Raw genomic sequence first — 23,206 nt, 5'->3', positions numbered from 1 at the left:
AAAGAGTGTTTTCTATGACTATGGAACAAAATATTGCTAGTTAGATGTTCAGATTTGAAACAAGTTATATCTGGGGGTAGCTGCAGTCACTACCATGCCCCTTTGGGAAGAGAGTTCTGGAAATGGAATAAGATTGGCAGAGCTCGGAATACTTATCTTGCTGCCCATCTTCTACGAGGTTCAAATTTTGGTGATTAATGATACATCCATGCTGAACAAGCAAATGCCAAGTACTGTCCAGGGGAAATGCCTTGATTCACAAAATGTCTTCACTAAAAACTTCAAGATAAATTGAGAGGCCTCTACAAACCAGTGGTACAAACAGTGAGTGGAAAGCAAAGACGGACCTTCATACATGTTTTTATGATGATATTTGTTCTGTGTCATTATTGAATTCAACTACTTCCTCTGAATATTTGAAAAACAAGATTACTGACCATGAAGAAATACCTTTTTTCATTAAATGCCATATTTCAGTTAGCATTTTGATAAAGATGACTTGGCATTTTGGCAACTGAATAAAGAAAAGGGGCCATGGCTAGCACTTGACCAAAAAAAAGAGTATCAAGTAAGTGACATTATTTTCCCTTTGTTCCTAATGGAGGTCAGAAAGCTGGCGTTTTAGCCTTAGCTGTAGGGGTGTACATCCTTTGTTCATACTCTCTTGAAGATCAAATGAAATAATACATGAAATAATAATTCTTTAAAATACTGCACCAATGCTTATGGAAGCTTTTTGACCTCACAAAGATAGAGGATTACTTTTATTCACATAGGCATTACAAAAGGAGTATGATTACTTCCTTAAAAGAGTTGAATAATTTTTCTAAATACATCTTTTTCTTGAAAGAGAATCTGAGTTGTATTTACCAAGTGAAATAGTCATCTGTTGTCCTTATTCTAGCCACTTGTCTAATTGTATTTTAAATGTACTAAACAATAATTTGGCAACAGATTATTCTAGCTGATGACAATCATGAGAAATATTCATAGGTACCACCAACATATATTCCTCAGGACAAATGTTTCAAACTTTGGGTTAATAACTATTTTTGGTTATGAAATAAATTTGGATCAAGATCAACACTTTTTAATGAAATGAAATTTAGCCAAGTAAAAAAAGAATGCGTCACACGCAGGAGAGACACACACATACATACCGTAATACACACACATGTGAGCACTGGTGGTGATGGGAAATGTAATTCTTCCATAGGTTTTGCTGAAAATGTTTGAAATATAGTACTCTAAAGAGGAAGAAGTGTTGGCTGCCTGCCTCAACCAAAATCTAGTCTTCTCATTTCAGGGTGATCCCTCAGTTTGTTTCATTTCATGGGGAATTTGTCCTGAGCACCAAGCACCAACCAAGGCTAACTCTCCCTACTTCATTCCCAACCCACAGGGAGGGGTGAATTGTGCAAAAAGTGCAAAAAAATTATTCCTTGAGAACTGGTCTAAAAAGTCATTAAGTCTAAAAAGTCTTCATGAAAATAAGCAATATAATTAGTAAAATCTGAATTCAGACTACTCAGCTATAAAGCCTCAATGGCAGTTATAAGGTAGAAACTTTTCTGTAAGATGGTTATGTACTGAACCTACAGCACTGCCTTTCATTACGTGGGTACTTCATAATGTTGTCAGACAGATACTTAAAACCGTACTTAAAAAAGGTTCTGGAGAATATCTCACCTGAGGAAATGGCTCTGCTGATGCGAGGAGCACATTTTCTGGCTTTAAATCACAGTGCACAATATTCTTAAAATGTAGATTCCTTAATGCAACAAGTATCTGTTATTGAAGAAAACAGATTTTTTTTCTATTTCTGGAAAAATCACAGCTAAACACTAACTGGACCCCTTGAGTGGTATAATAATTTAAAAAGTCCACTACAGTTCATCAAGATTTAACTAAAAGTGTTACTTTGTTCTTCAAAGTTAACAATTCCCACAATGTTACAATATGTAAAAGCACTACCATTTCTTGTAGTTTTTATTATTTTCTAGTTTCAAAAAAAGTTAAAATACCTGTGTGACCATGAATTTAGTTATTCGTTCTGGAAGTCGACTTTTCTCACTGGACAGAATCATTTCCAACATATCTCCATGCAGCTTTTCCATTACTACAAAAACTCGTTCTGGGGTTTCAAACATACATTCCAGGTTTACAATCCCAGGATGGTGCAAATTCTGAAGAGTTGCAGGATATTTATGTGACCAACTTGAGTAAAAGTTTGTGCAAATATTAATATCTAACAATGTGCTGCAATTAATTGTATGGAATAACAGCCCAGAAAGCAAAAAATAGCTTACAAAAATAAATAAAAGCAAACAAAATTAAAAGGATCATAGATTTTGATTTTCCAAGTTCTGTACTGGAGAGTGGATGCACCGAAGGGAAAGAATATCTTCCCAGTTTTCCCAATATAAATGCCCTTGTCCATTACTACTACTTTTCCTTCCTTCTCATCTTTTTAATCTTCTGATAGTACTCTAATTTTATGCTGTCCATGAATAGGCACCAACTGCCAATCAAAGTTTAGCCAATTACACAGAGCTTTGGGCTGTTTGTGAGGGTCTTAGCTCAAACTGGTGGTTTTGTCTTTAAGGTAGTTATTTATCTAAGTCTTGATCTCGTTGTATTATACCTTGATTTGGTCTTCCCTCTTTTAGGCTCAGCATCTCTTTACTACCATCACCCCTTTTTCTTAAGCACTACTAGGTTAACAAGGTTGGAGAAATACAAAGCTGAATGTGATACTGTATCTGCTAATAAAAAAGCAATCTATCTTAACTGATACTAAAAAAAGAAACAAAACTTCTTCAAAAGCAATTTGAGAAGCCAGCCATACACAAAAAACATTCAATGGTCCTTTCTTTCTGGACATAAATCTGAATTCCTCTGTTTGGATTTTAATATCTTCAGTAGTCTGGTTTCATTCTTCTTATTCCGTCTTAAATACTGGCCCAAGTGATTAAACGTTTTAATACTTATTAACAGAAATATATTTTTCTTATGCTTTTTTTTCCTTACTATGGGTATCTAAGTATGCCAAGAGGGCAAACTTTTTTTCGGACTATGTGAAGTTGGGCTCCATCTCTAAAATGTGTTTTGAATACACCATCATTTCTCAATTCCCACTGTAATGCCTCCAGTTTAGCTCACATTACCTCTCTTCCAGACTACTGCAGTAGTTGCCACTGCACTCTGTGCAGCACTGCTTATCCCATGGTACTGTATTACATGTATATGTGTCTTACTGTGTAGCCTAGTAAGTTCTCTGAGAGCAGAGACTGTGTCTTACTCACTTTTAGCTCAACTTCTGAATCATGGTTGGTGTTTTAAAAATGTTTATAAAGCGAAGAGCAAATGCAAGATAAATACTGTTTACTAATCAGCTTAAAACAAGTTAATGACATAGTGTCCCAGGCAGCAAAATAAAAAGTAACACAATCTTATAGTAGATACATGAAAGTGAAATACCCCACAGTGGTGGGGCATGATAATGGCAGTAAGCAGAAGATTCAGAACATCATAACTTTGATTTAGAGCTGGAAGTGTGGTTGGCTGTCCCCTATGTTGCAGTTGACTACTTCTTAAGTTTCTTTTTCCCCCCCACCATCCTTGGAAACACATGCATGCACACACAAAAACAGATGTATGCTGTAACATAAATTCTTTTAACCACTTCTTCTATTTGTTTAAATGTCCTATTTCCTCTCGAGTCTGTTTTGGTAAATTATACTTTCATAGAGAATCATCTTCTCCAGGTTTTCAAGTTTATCTAACAGAGTTGCACAAGATAGTAGTATCTTAAGATTCCCTAAAATTTTTTCAGTTATTTGTGATCGTCTCTCCAAAATGTTGTTATATCTTCTTATATTTTGATTCGGTTGGACACTTACTTTATTGTTATCCACTCCCCCCCCCCCGCCCAATAATCAACTTTTGGATTTATTATACTAAATTTATTAATTTACTTTTTTATCTTTGTTAATTCCTTCTGTTTTCCTCAGGTTGACTGTTCATCCTTCAACTTCTTGAGTTAGACTCTTAATTTATTTTTGTTCATTTTTTCTTGATTAAATATTTGAGGTTACCAAGATTTCTGTGAGCAATAGTCCAAAAGCTCTGATATACAGTATTTCCACAATTATTTTCTAAATACTCCAATCTTGATTTTGCTCTCTGATTCAAGAATTAAGACTCAAAAAAAATTTTTTTTCAGGTGGTGGGAGTTTTTGTTTTCTGATTTTATAATTTATTTCTAGCTTTAGTGCATTAAGACCAAAAAGTACTGTTTATTCTACTTTTAATTAATAGGGTACTTGTTTTTAGGGTACAGTGTTCAACATAAACTGGTTAGATCTACCTTATACAGTTTAGGCCTCCTGTGTTCTTACTTAGCTTTGTCTATTTCATCTGTCATGGACTACTAATGTGCTTGTCTGTTCCTCCCTGTATGGTCTCTAGTTTTCCTTTATAGATGATGTTGATGCCATTTGGTTTAGTGTGATTTCCACTCTTCCACTGTTAGAGTGCCCTACTTCAATTCACTTCATGTGTTTTCTCTTGAATTAAATCTTATTAGATCATGACTCCCTTGGCTTTCTTCTATTTGAGAGGAACTAGAGAGAGGCTGTCACAACTGTAGAGCTCAGAAAGAGCCAGCAAAACCAGTTTTTATTGTGGTGCCTCTTCCTACATTTGCCTGGTCCATTTCCACTGTTTTTGGAAAAACTTCCACCTATTTTGTAGGGCTGAACTCTTTTCTATTTTTGTTAAAGACAGAGTATGCTTTTCTGTTTATCATTTTTCTTGTAGCTTTTGGGTGATTTCCAAGAAGAGAAGGGGAAAATACTGAATTTATACAACAACGGTCAAATTAGAAATTTTGCTCTTAAGTTTCTGAGAACGTTTTCCCCTTTACACAGGGAGCCACGAGAGCGCCTCACCTTTTCTCCCACTACTCTACTACCCTCTTCAGGCAAGAGCAAAAGGACACTTGACATTACTATAGCCCTGTGAAATGAAAGTGAAAAATCCCACAGGCGACAATTATTTAATTCTGAAATATTTTCATTCTGAAAATAACCAGAGGGCTATAATAATAAAGTGTTTACATTGTGTATTATCTGGAAATTCCTATATTTAGTTATTAAGATTTGCAGTTGATAATGTGGGAAAAAAGCTTCAGTGCTTGGTACAGAGCTGTGTTTGTGATGTGATCAAAGTAACAAGGAGAACTTTTACGTGGAATCTAAAATACGACACAAATGAACATATCTACGAAATAGAAATAGACTCACAGACATAGAGAACAGACTTGTGGTTGCCAAGGTGGAGGGCGGGTGGGGGAAGGATGGATTGGGAGCTTGGGATTAGCAGATGCAAACTAATATATATATGATGGATAAAAAACAAGGTCCTATTGTATAGCATAGGGAACTATATTCAATATCCTGTGATAAACCATAATGGAAAAGAATATAAAGAATATATATAACTGAGTCACTTTGCTGTAGAGCAGAAATTAACACAACATTGTAAATCAACTATACGTCAATAAAAATTTTTTAAAATGACAAGGAAAAATCAATCCTTATGAATAAATTCTTAATATTTATTTTTTTGCATAATGATTGGATATTGAGAAACAGTCCAAAATTAGATATGAAAAAAGATCTCTAACAGTATATTCAAACCCTAACGCAGAGTCTGAATGCTGTTAATATCCTATTTCAAAGGTAGCTTTATAGGAGGAGGCAGCCTTGAAGTGACCACAGGTAGCTTGTAGACCACAATCTTTTGATTATCACTCCTCTGAAAAAAAGTGAGGCAAATGTTACTAACAGTGACCAATAACGTAATAAATGTAAAATTAATTACATGTTTATAAGTTTCTTACCTTCTTCTCCAAAGAAGCACAAGTTCAATAGGCTGTGTCTTCTTGAACTTCACCCACAAGCAAATGGGGCTCTGACAGCATTAACTATTATATCACCATGATTTCTTAAATACTATGCAAAAGCTACACAATGAATTAATAAATATTTGCATATTATAAATTAATTATATGATATTCAGAAAAATAAAGCTAAATTTTACACTTCTAGATTGACGTCCAAAAGAGATAAAAATGCTAAAATAAAAACACACAGTAATTTATTTTATGGGATTTAAGTCATTGCCAATATATCTTTAAAAATATACCTTAATGGACTAAACTATTATAATGAAACATGGTGGTAGAAGTATCAAAGTATTTTGAGCTCATGGAGTGATGAATTAAGAATGAAATTTGAGTTTTTTTAGTTTAAGATTTTCCTTAGGAAAATGTGTTCTAAACAAACTACTACCATAATGGCAGTCCTTGTAACTCGTAGATTATTGTAACCTAATTTTGCCTTTTCAAAAAAAAAAAACTTAGGGAGTTAATTCAGATGCTCACCAGCCTCTCACTGAGCCAAAAGGTCATAAAATGAGAACGAAGAAAAATGAGAACAAAGAAAACAAAAACCAAAATCTTATCAGCACACTAAATAGACTTGGATTTAAAAACTCATAAATCAAAAATTAAAACAAATACAAAGCAACTGTTTTTGGGTTTTTTTACCTGTAAAATAGCCACTTCATTACGGAGCTGACTCTCCTGTTTTGTGGGGAATCTCATCTTATCAATTACTTTAATAGCCACATCCCTTCCAGTCTTTCTGTGTTTTCCTATTTTTAAAAAAAGTACAGAAAAGAAAGAAGACACAAATTGACATCCCACATACAATACAAAAGCTTTATCAGGAAGTTATCCACAAACTGAAATTGATATGTATGTATTTTTGTATTTCTTTTTTTCAGCTCATTTTGTTCTTTCTCCATCACTATCTTTAATTTTAAGAAATAAATTATATTTTCCCTTATAGTAATTGCCCCTAATAAAGGCTGTTTCATTATTTGAAACAGCAGGAAATTTGAAATGAACCTGTTTGCTGAAAAATAATCCACTTTATTAAAGAAATGATAGTTAACTATGTGACTTAGTCTTTAGAAATTCTGTCAAGATAGAAACATTGTACCAATTAATTTTATTCTAGGTTCACTGGATCAGCACAGAGTGACTTAACTATACAGCCTTCAGGCAGAAAGGCCAACTAGTCTCAGTAAGGAATGAAAGGGTTTAACATTCCTTTTATACCTTGTTTCATAGCTTATAAAGTACTTTTACATATATTAGGTTTAATGAATATTAAAAATCCTGTGAACTATGCAGGTCAGGTTTTATTAGCTCCATTAAACTGATGAAGATACTGAGGCACAGTGAGGTTAAATGACTTTGCCAATGGAAGTCACAGCTGGATAAGATTCCATGTCTTCAGACCTGATACCATTCATGCCAATAGTAGACAAATGGTGCCATTTGTGTGGGAAAACCAGTGGGGCATATACTTCAATAAACAAACTTTCATAGTCCAACACAAACTTCAAACCATTTATTTTTCCCAAACATCTTTATGTGTAAGCTACAAGAAAAGATAAAGACTACTGTGAATTTTCTTATTCTTTCTGTTACTTTTTAAAGTTCTTAGTTTAAATTAAGGAATTAATACTCAGTTATAGTGAAAAGGGCTTAGCTAAATGTATGTAGGTTAACCTTTGAGAAAAACACCACTTGACGAAACTGACAAGATGTTAACAGCTGGCAGATGTTTTTAAATTTCATAATTCTTCTATGTTATCTACAATATGCAAAAGGCTGTAGTTGCTTACCTCCATAGACGATACCAAATTGGCCTGAACCAAGCACCTCATCTGCAAAGATCTGATAAACGGTACTGATGTCCTATTTAGGAAAAAGTAAGCAGTGTTATTACCTCTATGAAATAATGTCAACATCTCTGACTCTTTTCATTCAAATACTTAAATACATTTTAGTTTTTATGATTGACGGAACTAATTTTCACAAAATATTTTATGAAATATAGGCTTTCTATGTCCTAAAAAAGCCCAACTTTAATACTATGACTCTTAATGTACAACTATAATGTATTCTGTAAGAAGACCCCTGGGAAAAAAATGCTTTGAATTAAAAAATATATTTATTGGGCTTCCCTGGTGGCGCAGTGGTTGAGAATCCACCTGCCAATGCAGGGGACACAGGTTCAAGCCCTGGACTGGGAAGATCTCACATGCCGCGGAGCAGCTAAGCCCGTGAGCCACAACTACTGAGCCTGCGCTCTAGAGCCTGCAAGCCACAACTACTAGCCCACAAGCCACAACTACTGAAGCCCGTGTGCCTAGAGCCTGTGCTCTGCAACAAGAGAAGCCACCGCAACGAGAAGCCCACGCACCGCAACGAAGAGTAGTCCCTGCTCGCCGCAACTAGAGAAAGCGGCACACAGCAATGAAGAACCAAAGCAGCCAAAAAAAATAATATATATATATTTATTAAGTAGTGATCTATAAAAAGTAAATTAACATAAAAATTAACGAAGTTTTACCTACTTTACCATGAAAGAGATTTGCTATCTTTGATTTGAAAGAAAAACTCAAAGGTTCATACTATTGAGATCAGACTAATTTTTAAAGACTGATGAAAAGAGTATGTGTAGCTCAAATCCACTCCTCTATCTCCTCCCTTCCGCCCCTCCCTTTCGTCTTCCTTTTTCTCCGCTAGTGGTTGTCGCTGTCAGAGAGCTCCTGGAAGGCGCTCAGCAACGCTCCCCACAGGTCTTCAGTCAAGGTCTGTCTTTTGTTTGGGTATGTGCTACAGTCTCCATGAAGCCAGGGACTACACCTGTCTCGTTCGGTGTTACATTCCCAGACAGTGCGGGTCTCACTGCAGTCACGTGACTGGATAAACCAAGTCTCCTAGGCCTCATTCCTCATTGGTAAAGTGGATATAATAACATCTATCTCACTGGATTTTTAAGTGAATTAAATGAGAATATATACAAAGTGTCAAATCCAGTGCCTGGCATATAAAAATCAGTAATTCCGGGCTTCCATGGTGGCACAGTGGTTGAGAGTCCACCTGCCGATGCAGGGGACACGGGTTCGTGCCCCGGTCCGGGAAGATCCCATAGGCCGCGGAGCGGCTGGGCCCGTGAGCCATGGCCACTGAGCCTGCGCGTCCGGAGCCTGTGCTCCACAATGGGAGAGGCCACAGCAGTGAGAGGCCCGTGTACCGCAAAAAAAAAATAAAAGTAATTCCACAAATCTTAACTTCTGTTTAAATTAGGTAATCGTAAGTAAGCTGAATTCTCTGGGACTGGTCTTCTTATCTGTAAAAATGAAATGAGAAAACGTCTTTCTCTCCACAATAATCTGGTACCTATTCTACCTACCCCTAGGACAAGAGACACACAGATTAAATCTCACTGAAACCCTCTATCTCCCATAGCACTACTGGATATCAGTCTTCACTGCAATCTTAGAAAATCCAACAACATTTACATGTTATAGAACAATAACAGCTGGATACCCCAGTTAATAAGAGATTTTATCAGAGAAATTTATATATAGCTAATGAACAATTTTCTGACTTCTTTTTCTAGCTAATCCAGGGGTTGGCATACTATGGCTTGTGGGCCAAATCCAGCCTGCTGCCTCTTTTTGTACAGCCCCTGAACTAAGAACAGTTTTAATTTTTAAATGGTTAAAAAACATCAAAATAATAATGTCTTGTGAAACATGAAATTATATGAAATTCAAATATATATGACCACAAATAAAGTTTTACTGGAAAACAGCCATGCTTATTCCTTTAAGTATTGCCTACGGCTTTCTCACGACAACGGCCAAGTTGAGTTCATAACTGTATATGGTCTGCAAGGCCTAAAATATTTACTTCTATCCCTTTATAGAAAGTATGCTGATCTGTACCGTAATCCCCCACATGTACCTACATACACCAGCTGAAGTGAGTCTTGACTCTTCCTTAAAGTCCTGCATTTCCTGCTTCTCTGTACTTGCATGAAATGTTCCCCCATCCATATCCTCTCAGCACTTGTGTCAAAACTCTTTTCCATCCTTTTAGGCATATTTCAAGTTGTACTTCCTTTGAGGAGCTTTCTCGGCTCTGACCCAGAAAGAAGTAGCCTCTCCCTTCTCTTTGAACTAGTCTATCACTCTGTGATATTCTAATGGCACTTACAAAAAGTTAACTTTATTTTCATAATTTAAAAGGAAACTGCCTCAGTTTCCTTCATAAAGCAGAACTCCTCAGGGAAGTTATCACCCACACAGCCTAGCCTAGTGTCTTTAGGCAAACTGCGTAACACTTTGGGCTATATTTTCCTAATAAGATTTTCACATTTTATTTTCCTTAATCACCCAATTTGCATATTTTAGCTGTAATGTTTACTCACCACATTCTCCTGGATCTGACAATTAGATACAGAGATACTGGTAGACAAATCTTCTGTAAAATATAAGAATGATGTATGGAAAAAAAAAACTGTTAGTCCATAACTTAGTAGTAATAGTTACTGACATGTGAATGCTCACAATATATTAAATTTTAAAAACTAACATACACTTAATATAATTACATTCATTAAAACAAAATTAAAAAAAAATTTATCCATATACAATACTAATCCATCAACAGGAAACTGGTTAAATAAAATGATACGTTCATACAAAAGAATACTATCTAAACATTTAAGGACGTAGGGCTATAAGAACTGAGTCAGAAAGCTATTTATGACATTATTAAGTTAAAAAGTGTAGTGGCATTTGAATCGAAAACAAAATATTACTTCTGGTGAGTGAGAGAGGTGGGGTTGAGGGACAAAGATTTAATCTTTATACACTTTTAGACTGCTTGCATTTTAAAAAATGCATAAAAAGTATTACTGTCATAATAAAAAATAAAAATTATATATATCTATATACTGACATTGAAATATATCTGATATAAAATAGTTGAAACCAAGTTGTAAGAAGATCACACATCTTTTATGACAAAAATATATAATACATTTTTGTGTGAAAATAAAATTATAACAATGTAGTATAGACTCCCCTCCCCACAAGCCATCCCCAAATCAAGACATATACACCAAACTATTAATAATGGTTTTCTGAGGGGGGAGATACATGATTGGGAATAGGGGGATGTGTCACATGTGTATAGGGAGGAATTTCTCATATTACATATTTCTCTAAAGTTTAAATGTCTGTTATTACTTTGGTAAACAAAGGAAGAAACTGACAAGAAAAAGGAAAAAGGGAAATTTGGAAAGTAAGCAAGAGACTAGTCAAAAATCTAGAATCTCAGTGACAACTCAAAGATATGAAATTTCCTTCATAATCCCAAATATAAAAATGCAAAACTTCATTAATAAGGAAATATAAGCAACTATACATCAAAAATAAGTAAGATGACTGTGGAAAAACTGCATTTTAAAATATTAGGCCAATTTTAAAATATTTTTAAAAATCCAAAAATTAAATATTAATGAAACAGACATAAAAGGCACAGCATCAACTAAATTAATGAGCCTAAAACTCTGCTTTTCAGTAGTTCCAGTTTCCTAGTTTAAGTCAATATTTTATTTTCTTTCGAAGGCCTCCACTGTCTAACTTCACCCAGTTTTAATTTCTGTTGCTTCCCAGGAGAACTCTACTCCAGACACGTTGTTACAAGGACAGTGGCAGCAGCAACACAGTAATAGTTTCACTAATGGGTCAGGAATGATGCGAAGTGCATCATATGCATTTATTATCATTTCCCTTTCAGATTAGAGAACAGAAGAGGCCAAGAACATGAAGCTAGTAAAGCAGCAGAACTGGGCTTTCATCCTCCAGAGTTCTCACTCTTAGCCCTTCTGCAACCTGTTTTTAGGGACTCTTAACCCTAGGGAAGAGGTCCATGGATGGGCTTGAGAAGGTCCCTAAATCCATTTATATATAAAATTTGTGTGTTATGTGCCCGCATTATTTTCTGGGGGAAAAGGTCCATGGTTTTAATTAGAATATCAGACAGTTCTGTCTAAAATCTCCTCAAATTTAAGAAGCACTGTGAATATCCATTTATTCAATCTTTAGGAATCAATATTCAACACCAAACATTTTCATGGTCATTACCCTCATCCCTTTGATCACACTTGTCTCCTCAACACCAGTGACACCCCCTCCACCCCTCCCAGGTTAGCTCTGCCTATCCTAACTTACTTGAGATCCAAGGTCAAGGTTCAAATCAGGCTCCGCTATCATGAAGTCTCTGCTTACTCTTCCTATCCATATCTGAGTTCCTCGAGAAATGCACTACTCATTTTTGCACTCTACTGCTTTATGCTACCATCTAACACTTATATACGTTATGTCCTATTTCCCTTAGTAGCTTTAAAATTTTCTGTGTTTCTTTCGTATTCTAGCTCAGGGCCTAGCATAATGCCGAGAACAGGTATACCAAGTAGCATAGCTGAACTGAAATAAAGAACATTTAGAAACTGGTTGAGGGAACTCCCTGGAGGTCCAGTGGTTAAGACTCAGCACTTTCACTGCCGGAGCCTGGGTTCAATCCCTGGTCGGGGAACTAAGATCCCGCCAGCTGTGCAGCGTGGCCAAAAAAGAAGAAAAAAAGAAAATGGTTGATACCTCTTTCAATTTAAATATTATTTGTCTAATGAATGAATGATGTTTCCCCATAAATGAAATAATGCCAATGGAGGGGAAAGTAACATTTTACTATGGCTTTCTGATTAAGTGTTCACTTGAACCTTTATCAAATTTAGGTTTTACTTTATAAATTTTGTCAGTGCAAAGGACATGTGTTTCAATATTTTTTTAATGTTTCTGAATGTTTTAATTCAGTTAAAAGAAATACAGCATTTCTGACTTCACAGATTTCCTGAGTATGTGAACTGTAACACTTTATAGCCTGAAAATCCCACCATGAAGCAAAATACTAATACTAGTAGTTTACTCAAGACCTTATGGTTCTTTTTCACTTAATGCTGACAACCCTATAAAGTAGGTACTATTACAGAGAACGAAAGTACTTGCTAAGATCACATCACAGGTTGGCAGAACCAGAATTTAAGTGTAGTGACACTGACTCTGGAACCTAGCTCTGGGGATTGTATACATATACTACAACCAACATAATTTTATAAAGGAATTAACTAATGGTATTGGTTACTAAAAATAAAGCTTAAAATGAGCATTAAAAATAAATACAGAAACACAACTACACCCACAAAATGCATAAGAACCAAAGGGGGAAAAAAGCCATCAACAAGCTTATTGCTTACTGTGATCTTTCCCTTGCCCTGGAGAAGTACAAACACTTGCTTGAGGGGTAACAGGCATGAGAGCTTGGCGAATTGCCTTTTCCCAGCTCTGTGCTACGTCAAGTCCCAGTCCAGTGGCAGCAAGAACAGGATTGTGAGAGCTGTCCCCACTGTTCTCGCCAACAAAGTATACCATAGTATCAGTGATGATTTCAAAACAGTGTGGGTTGCTGCCTTGTGAAATGTTCGTGAAATCTTGTGGGGAAGATATGCGAAGAATCTCTGAAAGTGGAATTTCCTGAAGCAAAAATTAAGCATTATAAAATATGAATACATCTTTTTTTAATTTTCAAATACACTAAACAATCAAAGATATGTGTTTCTAATGAATACCATTAAGACAAACACAAGTACGTGACACATGGAACATACAGTCAAGTCTTAATGATGGTATCTGCTTTGAATGATCTGCATGTCCATCAATGCCAGAGGCAGAGCATGGGGTGTAATAATCAAGCTAGTGATTCTGGCCTGTAGCAGATCATTAGAATGAAAGGAAGGAAAGGATTTAGGAGGGCAATTGCCACTACACTTGTCATTTCCCAGTTTTCATTGAATCAACTCAACAGCTACTACTCTACTGGCTATCTACAAGATACAGCCCCAAAGGAGTACGAAACAGAAATAACAGCAGCAAAAAAAGAATGTCAGTGTTAAGTTATTCAAGCACTCCATTCTGGTTCTGTCCATAACTGTAACAATCATTTATGTTTAGTCCCCTTCCTAAAGCAAAAAACTTATTTAACAAAACCCAACCAGCTCAAAGCAATTCATTAGTTTCTATACTTTTTCTTACTGATACAACTGCTACACTGACAATTTTGTTTGGCATCAGTCTGTGACACGGCAAAATGTGAAGCAACTCAAGCAAAGAGGACTATACAAAGGAAAAGAAGAGCCAAAAGAAGGATCTAAGAACTGCAGTCTAAGGTAAAATGGAAGATGGGAGAAATGCCGAATACCACATTTGCCTCTACTGGACCAGCAATGATCATGGGACTTTCTTAACAGTCTAATCTAAATCATAGTATAGTCATCCCTCAGTATGCAAGGGGGATTGGTGCCAGGACTGCCTGTGGATACCAAAATCCACAGATGCTCAAGTCCACTGTATAAAATGGTTAGGCATCCACAGATATGGAGGACCATTTGGCACCCAGAAGATAAGCAGCAGCAACCTGACAGGACAAAAACAAACACGCAACAAAAACAACCTTTGGTAGCAGGGCTGTTATGGGGAGTGAAATGGAAGAGTAGAGGACAGTTGCTTCAACAAGGAACTTAACAGTGACTTCTATAAACTACATTAGGCACAGCTGTAATAGGTATAAGCCAATATAACAATTAATCAATATTATTTGGATATATTTGGAAAACATACAGTATTTTAATGTACATATTTTTTTTAAGATGTGAAATCTTTACCTTATAATACTTTGATCCCGATTCGTTTTGAAACAATGTTAGACATTTGCTGTCCAGTCTCCAATAATGCCTCTTTCTCTATAAAGAGCATAAAACTGTGAGGTTCAAAAGTAATGATTCCTCCAAAGTGCCTGAACTTTCCTTTCCTTTTCATTTCTATCCATAAGTTTGTAGTTTTGAATAGGTTTAAAATTCGTGAGGTTCAAAATTCGGAGAATTAAAAGGATATATAGTGAAAAGTATACTTCCATCATCACTCCTATCTCACTCCCACCCTTACTCCAGGCAAGCAATGTTATTAGGTTTTGGGGATTCCTTTGCAAGAATCTTATGCATGCATACACAAATACATATGTATTGCACACACACAGATATGTAATTTACCTATAGGCTAAATTTCTAAAGGTTGGCTTACTGGGTAAAGAGATACATGCACATGTCATTTTACTTGACAGTGTTAAATTATCTGGCACAAGATTTGATCGAATTTACAGTCTCATCAGCAACATGCCTAACTTGCTCAAACCTTCACTAATGCAGCATGTTACTAGACCTTTTGATCTTTTGCTACACTGATAAATAAAAATTGGTATTTTGGTAAAATTTTAAAAATTGTATTTTTTATTAAAAATGAGATCAAGATCTTACATTTAAAAGTCATTTGTATTTCCTTGTCTGTGAATGTTCATATTCATCGCCCATTTTTCTATTGTATTCTGGTCTTTTTTTCCACTTGTTTAGAATATGAGGTGAAAATACTTTTTCCAGTTTGTCATTTGTCTTTGCTTTTGTTCTTTGCCATGCAGAATTTTTTTTTACGTGTGTCTTTAAATTATTTTTTAAAATTAATACTTTACTTTTTTGGAGCAGTTTAAGGTTCACAGCAAATTAAGGGGAAGATACAGAGATTTCCGATATACTCCCTTGTCCCCACGCATGTGTAACCATCCCCATCATGAACACCCCTCATCAGAGTGGCACATTTGTTACAACTGATAAACCTACACTGACACATCATAATCACAAAAGTCCAGTTTATATTATGGTTCACTCTTGGTATTGTACATTCTATGGGTTTGGACAAATGCATAATGACATGTATCTATCATCATGGTATTATATAGAGTATTCTCACTGCCCTAAAAATTCTGTGTTATGCCTATTCATACTTACAAGTCTCCACCCCTAACTGTGATCTTTTTACTGCCTCCATAGTTTTGCCTTTTCTAGAATGAATATCATATGGCTGGAATCATACAGTATGTAATCTTTTTACATTGGCTTCTTTCACTTAGTAATATACATTAAAGATTCCTCCATGTCTTTTCATGGCTTGAAAGCTCATTCATTGCTTTTTAGTGCTGAATAATATTCCATTGTCTGGATGTACCACAATTTATTTATCCACTTACCTACTGAAGGACATTTATTACTTCCAGGTTTTTGGCAATTATTAATAAAGCTACTATAAATATCCATATGCAGGGGCTTCCCTGGTGGCGCAGTGCTTGAGAGTCCGCCTGCCGATGCGCGCGTCCGGAGCCTGTGCTCCGCAAATGGGAGAGGCCACAACAGTGAGAGGCCCGCATAACGCAAAGAAAAAAAAAAAAAAAAAAAAAAAATATCCATATGCAGGTTTCTGTATGAACATAAGTTTTTATCTCCTTTGGGTAAAGAGCAAAGAGTACAACATATGGATCACATGGTAAAAGCATTTTAGTTTTGTAAGAAACTGCCAAACTGTCTTCAAAAGTTGGCAATACCGTTTTGTGTTCCTACTAGCCGTCAAAGAAAGTTCCCGATGCTCTAATCTTGTCAGAATTTAGTGTTCTCAGTGTTTAGGTTTTTGGCTATTCTAACAGGTGTGTAGTATGTCACTGTTTTAATTGGCATTTAATTTGCCTGATGACATATGATGTGGGGCATCTTTTCATATTCTTATTTGCCATCTAAGTATCTTCTTTGGTGAGGTACGTGTTAAGGTCTTCGGCACACTTTTTAATCAGGTTATCTGTTTTCTTACTGTTGAATTTTAAGAGTTTTTTGTATATTTTGGAGAACAGTCTTTTATCAGATGTCTCTTTTGCAAATATTTTCTCCAAGTCTGTGGCTTGTCTTCTCAATCTTTTAACATTGTTTTTTCCAAGCAGAAGTTTTTAACTGTAATGCATCCAGTGTTATCAATTATTTTTTTCATAGATTGTGCATTTGGTGTTATACCACCAGACCCGCTTTGAATCTCTACTGCTCTACCAGTTTATAAAAATAGTACATTAAATATTCCACCTTTGAAATATTCTTTACAAATGTAATGATCATTCCAGTACTGTGATGTCTTAATACATATCTCCTTCTCATTTTGATTTTAAAAATGCACAAAATAAAGCACATAACAAAGTTTCACTACCATAATAAAATGCCTGTGATTACTGACCAGGGTGTCCCTGCTGGTGTAATGGACCATCCACCCTTCCTTCACCATCGTGCTGCTCTTCCTCTTTGTGTGCTTGATGGATTGTACGACCCTCATTAGCGGAATATTATTGCTTGTTGATGGACTAAAAAATATTTTAAATTTATGACAAATATTTACAACTTCAACTTAAAAAATCATAAATACTGTAAGCTCATGAAGCCCTTTTAAAGATAATTAAGCTAAAATTCTTCAAAATATCTTAGGAAGACAAACAATGGCTTAAGAAGAAAATAAATTAATCCTGTTATGATGATACATAGTTAATTTATAAAAGACTAAGATAATACTGTAAGTCATCATTATTTGTCATCACATTTTTTTGGAGGGTCACAAAACATAAGAAAACAATGAGGGACTTCTCTGATGGCACAGTGGTTAAGAATCCGCCTGCCAATGCAGGGGACATAGGTTCGATCCCTGGTCTGGGAAGATCCCACATGCCGCGGAGCACCTAAGCCCATGCGCTACAATTACTGAGCCTGCGCTCTAGAGCCTGCGAGCCACAACTACTGAGCCCATGCACCACAACTACTGAAGCCCGCAAGCCTAGGGCCCATGCTCTGCAACAAGAGAAGCCACCGCAGTGAGAAGCCTGCATACCGCAATGAAGAGTAGCCCCGGCTCGCCACAACTAGAGGAAGCCTGCACACAGCAACGAAGACCCAACACAGCCAAAAATAAATAAATTTATTAAAAAAAGAAAAGAAAAGAAAAGAAAACAATGAATAGGGTAGAAAGAATCCTCCCCATTTGGAAAATCTGGAGCCTGGGAGAGGGTCTCATTTGGGATTGCTGCTAGAAATCTTCCTACCCTAGGCAGCATGATAAATTTTATCACAAAGTAGTATATCCTATAGGCTGTATCTATAAAAAACTGAATTTCTATAAACATAGGAAGATATTTAAGTCTTATAATCTGGTAGCATTTTTATAAAGTGCTAATAGTCAGATTAATTGTAATATGAAAACTGTCCCTGAATTCATCACCATCATCTTTGTGCAACATCCTCAGATACAGATTCTTACTGGTGTTTCCATCAGGTAATCTGCCTGTGTGAAGAAATTGGTTGCTTCAAGTGATGGTTCAATTTTGGCACTTTGTGGTGGATGCTCTACAGCTAGATATTATATCTAGACTATATTTAAATAAAGCATTTTCCTCTTTGAGAAAACAGGATTCTCATACCTTCCCATCTTGAGTGGATAGCAAGAGTAATATAATTTATTTCAGAAAAATACTGTGGTACATGTAGAAGTATTAGGCACAATTTAACCGATTTTAAATTACATTTTAGGTCCCACTTAAAGAGATGTGGCTTGTTCTTTCTTAACAGAGCTCCTGGACTGCCCTGCATTTGGAAGTAGCTTGCAATCCTTACACACACGTTACCTGATTGTTTTAACAGCTTCTTCATCTCTTTCCACATCAAGATCAGATGGATCCAGGAAGAACATTTTATCTTCCGGGGGAGATGGTTCCTCTGTGTCATCCAAGCCCCGACTACCATCACTGTTCATGTCACTACTGTCAATATCCATTGGTATATCTGTATCTGTTCCCAGAGTAGAAGGTTCTGGCAAAGTTTTAAATGAATTCAGAATTTTATATTAATGGACTATCAATACACCTAAACAGAGACAGTGTATTAAATGTGAAAAAAAGTTTTAAAATTCTTAAATGAAAATATAGAAAAATATTTTTATGATTCAGGATAAAGAAATATTTCTTAGGACAATATAAAATGTACAAACCATGAGGCAGAAAGTTAATTTGATTGCATTATAATTTAAAATTTTGACATGCCAAAAGATACTAGAAGCAAAGTAAAAGATTAGCTAACACTATTACACATCTAGTCAATTGATTTTCTGCAAGGGTCTAAGACAATACAATGAAGAAAGAATAAATAGTCTGTTCAATATATGGTGCTAGGACAACTGGACATCTACATGCAAAAAAAATGAAATTGGAATTCTTCCTTAAACCAATTACAAAAATTAACTTAAAGTGGATCACAGACCTAAATGTAAGAGCTTAATCTATAAAACTCTTAGAAGAAAACATAGGAGTAAACTTTGTGACCTTGAGTTAGGCAAAGCCTTCTTAGATATACCATCAAAAACCTAAGTGACAAAGGAAAAAATAAATAAATTGGACTTCATCAAAATTAAAAACTTCTCTGCTGCAAATGATACCTCAAGAAAGTGAAAAGACAGCACACAGTGTGGGAGAAAGCATTTTCAAATCATATATCAAATAAGGGACTTGTATCCAGAGTACTTAAAGAACTCTTACAACTCAATAATAAAAAGATAAGTAACCTGGTTAAATGAGCAAAGGACGAGAATAGATATTTCTCCAAAGCAGATGTAAAAATGACCAATAAGTATATAAAAAGTTATGCAATATCTGGGAAATGCAAATCAAAACAACAATGAGACATCACTCCATACTCACTAGGATGGCAATAATCAAAATGACAGACAATAACAAGTGGTGGCAAGGATACATAGAAATTAGAATCCTCATACACTGCTGGTAGGAATGTAAAATGGTACAGCTGCTTTGGAAAACAGTTTGGCAGTCTTCAAAATGTTATACACAGGGTTACCATATGACTCAACAATTCCACTACTGGCTATCTACCCAAGTGAAAGGAAAACATACATACTCATCAGTACTCAAATGTTCATAGAAGCATTGTTCATAATAGCTCCAAAGGAGATACAACTCAAAGGACCATCGACTGACTGGTGAATGGATATATAAAGTGTAGTCTATTCATGCAGAGGAATATTATTCATCAATAAAAAAAGAATGAAGTATTGATACATGTTACATGGATGAACCTTGAAAACATTATGCTAAATGAAAGAAACCAGTCACAAAAGACTACACATTGTATGATTCTATTTATATGAAATGTCTAGAATAGACAAACCCATAGAGATAAAAGCTGATTTAGTGGTTGCCAGGGCTAATGGGGAAGAGTGGATGGGAAGTGACTACTAATAGGTATGGAGTTCTTTTCAGGATGATGAAAATGTTCTAAAATTAGACTGTAGTGATGGCTGCATAACTGTGAATAAACTAAATGTGTGAACTGTAAGGTATACAAATCATATCTCAATAAAGCTGACAAAGAATTAGTAGAATATATAGCATATGAACAGGTAATTTATAGGGGAAAACCCCATAATTAACCAGTAAACATCTGAAAGATGCTCAAACTCGTTAATATAAAGACAAACGCACATTAAAATAAATAAAGTAGTATTTCATATCCATTTGTCAAAAGGTAGAGAAGTACAAAAATACATGAACTAGATAAATCTAGAAAAGACCTTAATCATTGAAAAACTGCATCAATTCCGAGCAACTGAAATGAGAAAACCAATCATGCTCTGTCAATGGTGTTAAGTAGCAACCACAGAAAACATGCCATAAAAGAAAATGTTAAATTCTTAAGGAGTTTAATTTCCACTCCTTATGCTTTTCCTCCTACAGAACTACTTACATTCAATTTTTACTAGTCATGTAAATGTTACGGAAAAATTATGCTGCAAGTTTAGAGTCATTACTCCTTCCTTCCAAAAACGGTAATCACTTTGAGTGATATAATCTTGAAAAGAGAAAACAAACAAACGAAACAAAAACAAAAAAACGGTAAAAAGCAAAAATGTTTCGCTAATAATTATTTGATGGAGAAAGAGAAAGTGAGACAGTACATTAAGTTCTAAAAGACTATGGACTAAGAAACCAGACCATATGAGTTCAAATCCCAACTCTACCACTTATTGGTTGTATTTTTGGGGCAAGTTATTTAATTTAATGTTTTTGTGTCTAAGTTTACTCATCTGTAAGTCCTTATCTCAAAAGGTTGTTCTTAGGTTTAAATGTCAATATATGTAAAGAGTTTAGAACAGTGCCTGGCATACAGTAAGCAGTCAATAAATACTAGAAATATGAAATAGTTCTAAGACCAACAGCAGGGTTATAAAATAAGTATTAAAGATAAAAGAGGATATGCAGCACCACTGGCCACATTAGACTACAGAGTGGTAGGTGGTTAAAGGAAAGACGGAAAGGTATAATTAAAAGTATACTGTTACTGATCTCTGTATTTTGCTTGATTATTAAATCAGAAAAAAGTTAAAAAACAAAGTAAGCAAAATAAAATATACAAATATAACCTTATACAAAGATAATACACAAAAGAATTGTGATCTTTTCTGGAAATTAAGAAAAGGACTTTTACCTCCATTGAAAGTAACTTCTCCAAGGCAGTCTCTTGGTACTTTTGATGCACATCGTTTATGGCAGTTGAATTTACAATCTAATAAAATATTCACCTTATTAATTTATATAAAAATGTCAGGCAGTATCAGAATATGGTTAAAGACTTTCTTTACTTACACACAGAGTATTATTAATAATGATGATGAAATAATAAAGATTTCCTCTACTAAGAACACAGGCTTTGGATTAAAGGTCTGGTTTCAAATTCTGACACCACCTCTTAAACAGTTGTTTAATCCCTCAGGGCTCAGTTTCTATATCTGTAAAATGAAGTTTATACTACTTGTATAACACTGACAAAATGTTGCTGCAGCTCCATGTTTCCTTCCCTTACCTCACATTCTTCTATCCACATACCCCTTAAGAGTTTCTCAGGCTGATTAAATTCCTTTCCAACATAGGTCAGGCACTTACTTTCAATTCCTAATTATTAGGACCTGGTGCATATGCAGAAAAGGGATTGCAATTCTACAACCATTTATTAGGAATTAGTAAGGGCTTTCCCATACAACCCTGTAAGGAAGGCCTGAGCTTCTCATGCACAAGGTCTCTCACCTGCATTACAAAATGGCTCTGTTCAGCCTGCAAGAACCTCAGAGCTGATTGCACTGCAGATCAGTGTCAGATCCCAACTGTACCATACTACTGTGTAACTCAGTGGTCCCCAACTGTGGCCATCGGACCAGCAGTAGCAGCATCATTTGAGAACTTGTTAGAAACGCATGTTCTTGGGCCCTACCCCTATCATCTGTAACTCTGGGAGTGGGGCTGAGAAATGTGTGCTTTAATGACTTCTTTAGTTAATACTAAAATTGAGACCCACTGCTATAACTACTGTCTAACACAACCTTCAAAATACTTCTACCAACAATAAATGGGTAAAAATAATTTCAAGTCCTGCTTTAGAATAATTCTGTAACCCCTGTGATTCAAGAAAATTCTGGGAATCATGCCAATAGCACAGGGTAAAGGTCATTACAAGAAAAAGCCCCATGAAATTAATATTTTGGTGGAGGATAAAACTTGCATTATATAGTAATGTCTTTAAAAATAAGAGACCCTAAGAAATTCATATATGATATTAATATTAATATCTTGCATACATCTTAAATAATTAGTTTTTTATCTCATGAGGTTTGCAAATTCTGAAAATAACAAGGTTTCCCTTTCCCTTTGAAATGTAGAGCCAAATTTGTGGCCCACCTGCAGCCAAGTATGTAGGTTCTAATGACAGGCATTTATACTTCTCTATATTCCTACCCATGTTTTTATTAATTAGTTTATGCTTTCTTTTATTCTATATATGCTTATATAAGATGCCTTGAAATTTTAACATAACAAAGTAGAAAATAAACAGATGAATGAATAAATGAACTGCTGTTCTTAGAATTGTATGTTTTCTTAAACGTTCCAGCATAACTGTTTTATCTTAACTATTTTTTTTCTTAGCTTGACAAGTGAATGAAAATGACTATTTTACTTTTTAAGTATCTTAATTCATATTACAAAAATACAAGGATCCCTAAATTAAATTATGATTTTTTTCATAGATAACTAAAATATTTAAAGAGAAATATAACCTGATACTTTCTGAACCAATATAAGCATAAAACATTATTCTTTTAGAGCTCTAAGAAGTTAAACTAATAACCCAGTGGTAGAGTTCACTGATTTTATTTCAAAATTCATTAATCTACATATTTATTTTAGTTC

General features: G+C 35.2%; 1 protein-coding gene across 1 annotated transcript in view; it reads right to left on the bottom strand.

The window, feature by feature from the left end:
• The window catches only part of PRKD3 (protein kinase D3), a 67,692-nt gene that overhangs the window by 4,390 nt on the left and 40,096 nt on the right, over positions 1-23,206 (bottom strand). The window contains exons 6-15 of the mRNA XM_007445787.1: positions 21,453-21,530; positions 18,584-18,767; positions 17,152-17,275; positions 14,718-14,795; positions 13,254-13,530; positions 10,362-10,414; positions 7,762-7,834; positions 6,614-6,720; positions 2,025-2,186; positions 1,690-1,788 (exon numbers count right to left, since the gene is read on the bottom strand). Coding sequence (XP_007445849.1) covers positions 1,690-1,788; positions 2,025-2,186; positions 6,614-6,720; positions 7,762-7,834; positions 10,362-10,414; positions 13,254-13,530; positions 14,718-14,795; positions 17,152-17,275; positions 18,584-18,767; positions 21,453-21,530 — 1,235 coding nt within the window. The remainder of the gene's footprint in view (positions 1-1,689; positions 1,789-2,024; positions 2,187-6,613; positions 6,721-7,761; positions 7,835-10,361; positions 10,415-13,253; positions 13,531-14,717; positions 14,796-17,151; positions 17,276-18,583; positions 18,768-21,452; positions 21,531-23,206) is intronic.

The sequence above is a fragment of the Lipotes vexillifer genome, unplaced genomic scaffold (assembly GCF_000442215.2).
Source record: "Lipotes vexillifer unplaced genomic scaffold, Lipotes_vexillifer_v1.1 scaffold278, whole genome shotgun sequence".
NCBI lineage: Eukaryota > Metazoa > Chordata > Mammalia > Artiodactyla > Lipotidae > Lipotes > Lipotes vexillifer.
This window is presented reverse-complemented; position numbering and strand designations above follow the sequence as displayed.